General features: G+C 44.5%; 1 protein-coding gene across 1 annotated transcript in view; it reads left to right on the top strand.

The window, feature by feature from the left end:
* The window catches only part of comtd1 (catechol-O-methyltransferase domain containing 1), a 33,455-nt gene extending 26,297 nt beyond the window's left edge, over positions 1–7,158 (top strand). The window contains exons 6-7 of the mRNA XM_003223125.4: positions 3,115–3,248; positions 6,742–7,158. Of these exons, the coding sequence (XP_003223173.3) occupies positions 3,115–3,248; positions 6,742–6,894 (287 nt within the window). The 3' untranslated portion in view covers positions 6,895–7,158. The remainder of the gene's footprint in view (positions 1–3,114; positions 3,249–6,741) is intronic.
* The last annotated feature ends 2,345 nt before the right edge of the window (positions 7,159–9,503 follow it).

Raw genomic sequence — 9,503 nt, forward strand, 5'->3', positions numbered from 1 at the left:
CCTCTGGAAAACCGCAGGAGCATTACAAAGCCCAAAAGGCATGACTCGGAACTCGTGGCATCCGAAACACGTGTTAAATGCCGTCTTCCATTCATCCCCTTCCCGTATACGGATTAAGTTATAGGCCCCCCGCAGGTCAAGCTTGGTAAAGACCTTAGCCCCTTGCACCCTTGATAACAGTTCCGAGATTAAAGGGAGCGGGTACCTATCCCGAATGGTGTATTTGTTTAGGATCCGATAGTCGCAGACCAGCCTAAGTTCCCCAGTCTTTTTGGCTACAAAGAATACTGGTGCCGCAGTTGGAGAACTAGATGGGCGAATAAACCCCTTGGCTAAATTTTCATCTAGAAACTCCCGCAAAGCTTGCCTTTCCGGTACAGTCAAGGCATACAGCCTCCCTGCTGGCAGTTTCGCACCTTCTGCCAACTTGATGGCGCAATCATATGGCCTGTGCGGTGGTAATTTGTCCGCTTCTTTTTTACAAAATACATCAGAGAACTCCCCATACTCAGCAGGCACTCCCTCCATATCAGAATGAGTAACATTTAGAGTGCAACAATCCTGCCTCTTTAAAATCACTTTACGTGTTGCCCAATCTACTTGTGGGTTTACTACAGCTAGCCAATCCATCCCCAGGATCACATCATATCTAGGCAAGCTCGTAATATCCCACACAAACGTTCCCGTTACTCCCTGCACCTCCCACGTTACTGCCGAGGTTTCCTGGTTAACCACCCCAGTCTCCAGCAGTCTCCCATCTGCTCCTTCCACCCACACGTCGCATGCCTTGCGCACCTTAGGAATGCCATGCTTCTTAGCAAACTCAATATCTACATAAGAGACCGTGGCTCCTGAGTCCAGCAGTGCCAAAGTAGAAACAAGTTCCCTTCCCCCAACAGATAATGTAATGGGTACGAAAACATGCTTCCTCCCCTCAGTTGACTGCTTGAGGAGCCCTAGTGCGTTGGACTCACGTCGCACTAGGGCTGGCCTTTTCCCGAAAGCTGGGAAGGTTTCACATTACAATTTTTGGCAAAATGCCCAGCATTCCCACAGTACAAACACAAGCCCAGCTGCCTCCTACGGCTCTTTTCCTCTGTAGACAGTTTTTTAAAGACCCCCAGCTCCATGGGCTCTTCCCCCATCACCACAGGTGCCCTGGTTACATGCATGGGTGGCGCACACATTGCTTTTGAGTGTTTACGAGCCTCGAACCTTGCGTCTAAACGCAGCACCTTAGCTACTAAGGCGTCCCAGCTTTCAGCCGGCTCCAAGCGTGCTAATTCATCCTGGAGCATCTCACTTAACCCGGCAGTAAATAAAAGCATGAATGCATTTTCCCCCCAATCCAGCTGGTGGCGATACAGGTTAAACTTATTTAAGTAATCCAAAACAGTCCCCTTTCCCTGTTTCAACCGATACAGAGCCCACCCAGCGTTCTCCGTGCGGAGAGGATCCCCAAAAGTATCAGTTAACAACTTTTTGAAATTATTCAAATTGTCCTTGACTGGGTCATTTCCCAAAATTAAATTAGTGGCCCATTGTCCTGCGGGACCGGTCAACAGACTCAAAATAAAGGCCACCTTGCTAGTGTCTGTAGGATAAGCATGAGCACTGAGCTGAGAAAAATAAAGCTCCACTTGTGCCAAAAAGATTGGCAACTTGCACCTGGTTCCGTCAAAGCGTTCAGGAGTCAAAACATGTCCTTTCACGGCATGAGCGGTTTGGCTAACGGTAAAAGCCGTTTGCAATTGGTCTAATTTGACCCTTAACTCATCCATCGTCTTCCTGACGGGTTTATTGCTGCAATAAACCTTTTATGGGCGTCGGGCAATCTGTCAAGGACAGAACGCCACAAGATTCAAAGTAACAGAGTTTATTAGATTACAGAACTCAAAAATGCCCGTAAAACACAAGGGCCAGGCAGTTTTTGCCTTTAGGAGCAAAAAGGGGCAAAAGTAAATGTTCAAAAGATAAACCGGATTAAACCGGAGTTTAATCCGGGTAAAAACAAAACTGCTTTCTTCAGCCTGGGTATAAACAAAACGAAAGCCAAGGAACAAAAGATACAAGGAATGCAATTAATTGGCAGCAGATTCCTCTCTGCTGCCAACACTGTGTTTAGAGTAACTTGCGTCGCTCCCACACGCACACACAGCAGACAGGATCTCCAACACGAGCAGACGCAGCCAGGGATTTTAGCAGTAGAGTAGACCAGTTCCGTTCCGTAGATCAAAGCCAGAAGCAGACGTTTGTAGTTTTTCCAAGTCCAAGAAGGGGGGAAGACAAGCCGTGGTCAGTTCAGTCCGAGTTCTCAAAGCAGGAGATGGCGTCCGTCAAGAAGACGACGGAAGGTCAAGCTAATAAGAGTAAGCACAGGTTTGCACAAACAAATGCCCACACAATCCCTCCCGCCGTCTGACCCTGGATTCCAATCAACTTACGTCTCAGCACAGGAAAGTACACAAGTCTTCAGGGAAGCGTCCCACACACACACACGAATCCCAAGCGTTTGCCCAGATTACCTTGCCCGACGCAATTTGCAATTGCTCCCAAGCCCCATTTTATGCCAGTTACAAATCTTCATCACTGTCAGCTGCCCTCCTTAACCCGGGCGTTTCCTCATCACTTTCCTCGTCAGAGCTGGAACACCTCTGACTACGCCCAACAGCATCTCCAGCTGTGGATCCCGTCCCATCCCTCCAGCTACGCCATGGGTCTAATCCTGAAGGTCCCCATTCATCTTCTGCCCCATCATGGCCAGTGGCCCCCAATTCCTCCCTTACCCGAGTCCAATCCATCTCATCCTCCTCTGAGCTAACCAGCCCTTCCTCCATTCTCTCCGTGAACCCTTCGAAAGACTCTTCGTCAGAGGGTGCTGCAAATATGTCTCGCAGTCTTTTTCTCTCTCGCTCCTCGAGAGTATCCAACTCTCGAGGAGTCTTACGCCCACGCCTGTCAGAAACAGAGCCACGAGGCTCAATCATAACACCATAGCTGTATATTTTCTCTGCTTGAATATTCCTCTCCTCATTAACTGGTGTAGAGAAACAAAGCAAAAGCAAATTTCGTAGTTTCCAAATTTCAACTATTGTTTACTCTTTCTATGTCTAGATGAGCTTCTGTCAAATGGTGAAGCTGGAACCTTCGATTTTGCTTTCATTGATGCTGACAAAGAAGGCTACAATGATTACTATGAGAAATGTCTACAGCTTATAAGAAAAGGGGGGATAATTGCTATTGACAATGTAAGTACTACATTAATAAATAGAAATAATAATAATACTTTATTTGTAGCCCGCCCTTATGCATAAGCTTTTGTGGGCTGCATCTCATTTTGTCTGATGCATAATGTTTCCTTTGTTTGAGAGGCAGATAATATGTAGAGAAAACAGTTCCAATGGATGTGCAAGAGGCAATGAAGGTAACCGTTCATTTCATGGGCTCTTGTCAAGGTTGCTTGCATAACTTTACTGAAGGCAACACTCATTTCTGAACAAATAACTCCTGAAAATAACAAACTGGTTTAATTTCATACAACAAACATAATTTTTCACAGAAGTCCCCAATAGAACATTGCAGAATAGCATAGGAATCTCCAACATTTTTGGGACCCATTGGAATGTTTGGTAGTAGTTGCACCTGTTGTACCATTACTCACAGGAGTTTGCCCAACAAACTACCGTGTTTCCCCGAAAATAAGACAGTGTCTTATATTAATTTTTGCTCTCAAAGATGCTCTAGGTCTTATTTTCAGGGGATGTCTTATTTTTCCATGAAGAAGAATTCACATTTATTGTTGAACCAAAAAATGAACATTTATTATATACTGTACAGTAGTTATCATCATAAACCAGCATAACCAGACAAACTGTGAATCCTATCAAGAATTTCTCGTTACTACCAATATTTCCATGTACGACACTCTATGGTATGTACATTTACCGATCCTGCATGCTTTGGTGTTCTGTTCGTTGGGCATGCTTCCAAACAAAAACTTTGCTAGGTCTTACTTTTGGGGGAGGCCTTATATTTAGCAATTCAGCAAAACCTCTACTAGGTCTTATTTTCTGGGGATGTCTTATTTTAGGGTAAACAGGGTAAGGCAGAGAATTTGAATCACAAAGTTATTTTGATCTTACGAGTCACAACAAAATAGCGATTTCACATGAGACAAATTAGTGAGGTTGTTAAAATAAACAACTGGAACAACTATGGACCAAGCCCGAAAATACATACACAATTCCTATTGATCAACAGCTTTCTTCTTCCGGCAGAACATGGGACAATTGCAATAACCTCCTCTAAATAAATTCTTCTCAAGTCATTTCCATAAATTAGTTCCCATTCTATCTCTCAGCTATTTTTCTCTCTGCTAGCCAAACCCAGGAGCCCCGTTTGCGAAGTGCATTAAAGCGCTCAGCTGCTGAACTTGCAGACCGAAAGGTCCCAGGTTCGAATCCCAGGAGCAGCTTGAGCGCCTGCTGTTAGCTCCAGCTCCTGCCAACCTAGCAGTTCGAAAACATGCAAATGTGAGTAGATCAATAGGTACCGCTCTGGCAGGAAGGTAGAATGTAGGCTACAGTCCAGTATGAAAGGAATGAAGGGAGAGAGAAAATGCATATGAATGTAAAAGTAAACCTCAGTTGAATCAGTGCAAGTTAGGTCTGTCTCATGTTTAGGGCTTTGCTGCAGATGACCAAATAACCAGTTTCAGATCCCAGCCACACATGCAGATTAACATAATAATCATAAAAAGTCTGTGTCTCTCTCCAACCATCTTTTTAACATCTACATGAAACCGCTGGGTGAGGTCATCCGGAGTTTTGGAGTTGAGTGCCATCTCTACACAGATGACACACAACTCTACTACTCTTTTCCACCACATTCCAAGGAAGCTGCCCGGATCCTGGACCAGTGCCTGGCAGCTGTGATGGACTGGATGAGGGCCAATAAGCTGAGGCTTAATCCATAAAAGACTTTTATGGATTAAGCCTCAGCTTATTGGCCCTCATCCAGTCCATCACAGCTGCCAGGCACCGATCCAGGATCCGGGCAGCTTCTTTGGAACGTGGTGGAAAAGAGTAGTAGAGTCCTCCTAGTCAGTCGTGGGACCGATCAGGGTATAGAGTGGCAACCCATGCTCACTGGGGTTACATTTCTCCTGAAGACACAGGTCCGCAGTCTGGGGGTCCTCCAGGATCCAGCGCTGATGCTTGAAGCTCCGGTGTCAGAGGTGGCTGGGAGGGCTTTCACACAATTAAAACTTTTGTGCCAACTGCAACCGTATCTCGAAAAGCCTGACTTGGGCATGATGTACTAAAATGTACTACTGCAATGCACTCTATGTGGGGCTGCCTTTGAAGACGGCCCCGGCTCGGAAACAGCAGTTAGTGCAAAGATCAGTGGTCATATTTCTAACTGAAGCTGGTTATTAGGAGCATACCATATCCTCCTATTAAAGCAGCTCCACTGGCTGCCACTGAGTTTCCGGACCCAATTCAAACTGCAGGTTATTACCTATAAAGCCCTATACATTTCAAGTCCAACCTATCTTCATGACCGCATCTCTTTCTATGAACTGGCACAGGCTTTAAGATCTACCGGGGAGGCCCTCCTCTCGGTCCCACCTCCGTCTCAAGCTCGGTTGGTGGGGACGAGAGAGAAGGCCTTCTCGGTGGTGGTCCCCCGACTTTGGAATGCCCTCCTGAAGGAGATTAGGCTTGCCCCCACTCTCCAAGCCTTCTGTACACAATTGAAAGCATGTTTTTTTTGGCAAGCCTTTGACCATATTTAGAATTTATTTATTTATTTATTTACAGCATTTATATTCTGCCCTTCACACCCCGAAGGGGACTCAGGGCGGATCACATTGCACACATAAAGGCAAACATTCAATGCCATAACATAGAACAGAGACAGAGACAAGACACAGGCACGGGCTGGCCTCGAACTCATGACCTCTTGGTCAGAGTGATTTGTTGCAGCTGGCTTGCTTTCCAGCTTGCGCCACAGCCCGGCCCATAATGCTCATTAAGAATCCCTTAATGAGTATATTTGAGGACCTCGAAATTATTGTCAGAGTATTGTAGCGCAGCAGTAGTGGTATGAAAAGCAATGGAGCGCAGAATGAAGCGACACTTCGAGACGTCAGCAAAAGCAATATACAAAGCTTTACTGAATGAAGCAGTAAACAGCACAAACAGACTCTTGCAGACGACAAACAAACACAGGACTGATCTGTTCTCCAACAGATCTCAAACTTGACTCAAACTCAAGGCAGACTGAACTGATGCAATAGATGTGCACATACTCTTGTGTCTGGATCCTCCCTAGTTCCAGCCACACAAAATGGTCATCATAGCTCATTAGTGATTCACTCTTTACACACTATTACACACTCTGGATGATGCAATCTGACTGCAATACAAGCATGGCAAAAATTACATTTAAATACTCTCATTACACAAATCTCACATTGACAATTATTTCACCATGCATTTTATAAGACAGATATTGATTACAGTTTTATACCTTCAGCTATCACTGTATTTTACTGATCTTACCGGGGGGGGATGATGTTGATATTTGTATGGTTTTATGTTATTGTTTCTGCATTTTTTGTATTTTGTGAATCTGCACCTTGAGTGCTTTGTGAGCTGCCCTGGGAGATGGTGGCAGGGTATAAATAAAGTTGTTGTTGTTGTTGTTATCATCTCTGTCTCTCTCACCCTCTCACAGGTTTTGTTATCAGGAAAGGTACTTAACCCAGAAAGATATGGTGGTGAAGTCCAGAGCATGCATGAGCTAAATAAAAAGATCTTCCGTGATCCACGAGTGACCATCAGCATGATCTTGATGGGGGATGGAGTGACATTAGCTTTTAAGCTGTAATGGAGAAAGCAATGAAGATGATGGCAGATGAAGATACCCCTGAAAATTCCACCCCAACTCAGCGAGGATAATGTCAAGGAATACAAGATGATGTCTGTTTTGATCTTGCATCCACCAAATACCTTAGGACAGAAATCATGCTATAAAGAGGGCCAAGTTGTCACTTGACCTAATGTTTAAGTGCCTACAATCATGACAAACTCTTAGGGCACAGAGAAATTGTGCATTCTCAATATAAAGTCAACTCAAAATTTCACAGATAAATGGTGCGTGTTTTTGTTCTCCTACTAGCATAGAATCATAGAATTGTAGGATTGGAAGAGACCTCACAGGCCATCCAGTCCAACCCCCTGCAAGAAGCAGGAAAATCTCATTCAAAGCACCCCCGACAGATAGCCATCCATCCTCTGCTTAAAAGCCTCCAAAGAAGGAGCCTCCACCACAGTCCGGGGAAGAGAGTTCCACTGCCAAACAGCCCTCACAGTGAGGAAGTTCTTCCTGATGTTCAGGTGGAATCTCCTTTCCTGTAGTGTAAAGCCATTGTTCCGCGTCCTAGACTGCAGGGCAGCAGAAAACAAGTTTGCTCCCTCCTCCATATGACTTCCTCTCACATATTTGTACATGGCTATCATGTCTCCTCTCAGCCTTCTCTTCTGCAGGCTAAACATACCTAGCTCTTTAAGCTGCTCCTCATAGGGCTTGTTCTCCAGACCCTTGATCATTTTAGACACCCTCCTCTGGACGCTTTCCAGCTTGTCGACATCTCCCTTCAACTGCGGTGCATAATTTAGAAAGGAATTGCTTATGAAGTGGCCTGACTGATGGTGAAAAATGAGACAGGGGCACACTCATTAAAACCTATCTTGGCATATTTATTCATTTATCACTTACACTCTCATCACAACCATGTGTAGGTGTAGGTCAGGCTGAGAATGATGAGCATGAGGCCTCCCTACAGATTCCATAGCTCAGTGAGAACTGGAATCGGGATTTCCTCAGTTCTAGAACAACACTTTAGTATGCCAATCAGAATCTAAAGTAACACCTCACTACAAGATTAATCTCAGTCACATTCATGCCATGGTGGCAATCCAACTCTTTAGATCAGTGCTAATCAAAGTGGTAATCCATTAAGTACAAAGTAGTGAGCCTTCAGCCATCAGCCAATGGCATGTCTCCAGGGAAAAAGAGACAGGTGGAGGCCAACAGTGGTACTTAGTTACTGGTACATCTGGGGGTTAGCCACTGTATTAATTGGCCTGCATAACCAACCAACAATTTCATTAGGACACCTATTGCCTGAGGGCAAACCCTTTATGCTTATCCCAGTCCTAATTATTATTGAAACAATTAGTTTATTACTAATTTATTATTACACAGTTTATTACTGTGGCTAATCATATTGGGTGGCCCCTGGTGGTGGCGCAGTGTGTTAAAGCGTTGAGCTGCTGAACTTGCAGACCGAAAGGTCCCAGGTTCAAATCCCAGGAACGGAATGAGCGCCTGCTGTTAGCCCCAGCTCCTGCCAACCTAGCAGTTCGAAAACATGCAAATGTGATTAGATAAATAGGTACCGCTCCGGCGGGAAGGTAACGGCGGTCCATGCAGTCATGCCGGCCACATGACCTTGGAGGTGTCTACGGACAACGCCGGCTCTTCAGCTTATAAATTGAGATGAGCACCAACCCTCAGAGTCGGTCACGACTAGACTTAACATCACGGGAAAACCTTTACCTTTTAATCATATTGGGACTGTAAGTGCCATATTAAATGAGAGTTGTGTTGTTGGTGTAAATGTATTAGGGTTAGAAGAGGAGCAGTTCATTTGTGGCCTGGCATAATAATAGGAAGCATTAGTTGTTTAGAAAATACTTTTATTGACCACTCAAGTAAAGCTGAGAGTCAGTTTAGTACTAGTCTGTTGTTTTTTATTACAATAAGTAAGGTGGGGAAGGTAGTGGCAATTAAAATTAATGGAATGCCTAAGATGCTTGGAATAGAAAATTGATCAAAAAAGCTTAGTACCATGGTAAGTTTCAGGATAAGGGTGTTGTTTTTTTATTTCTTTTGTTTCTGTTATGTTAGGGCATGAGGGTTTTAAAGTTTTGTTAAATAAAATAAGTATGAGGAATGTTCAAACTAGAAAAAAAACCTATAAGTCATGGGGAGGGGTTTAGTTGTGGCATTCGCTAAGTGGACGGGTTGGTCCCATCATTAGCTTAAAAGGCTAGTGCGATTAAAGCTTCTTCGTGATGCAACCTCAATTGATGGGCATGAAGCTAGTAATGGAGCGCACTGGTTGAGTAGGTGACATGTCTGCAAATGACATGCCACCAAAAGCAATTATGTGTCTTTCTAGTCCTTGTGTTAATTTTGCACCGGCTTAGTACACAACTCAGGTCATTTGAATTTTATGGTTACTGGATCTGAATGTAAATCAGTGGTTCTCACCCTGGGGCCCCCAGATGTTTTTGGCATTCAATTCCCAGAAATCCTAACAGCTGGTAAACTGGCTGGGATTTCTGGGAGTTGTAGGCCAAAACACCTGGGGATCCACAGGTTGAGAACCACTGATGTAAATGATAACATCCGATAAAATGCTTCTGTTT

Source organism: Anolis carolinensis, chromosome 3 (genome assembly GCF_035594765.1).
Source record: "Anolis carolinensis isolate JA03-04 chromosome 3, rAnoCar3.1.pri, whole genome shotgun sequence".
Classification (NCBI taxonomy): Eukaryota; Metazoa; Chordata; class Lepidosauria; order Squamata; family Dactyloidae; genus Anolis; species Anolis carolinensis.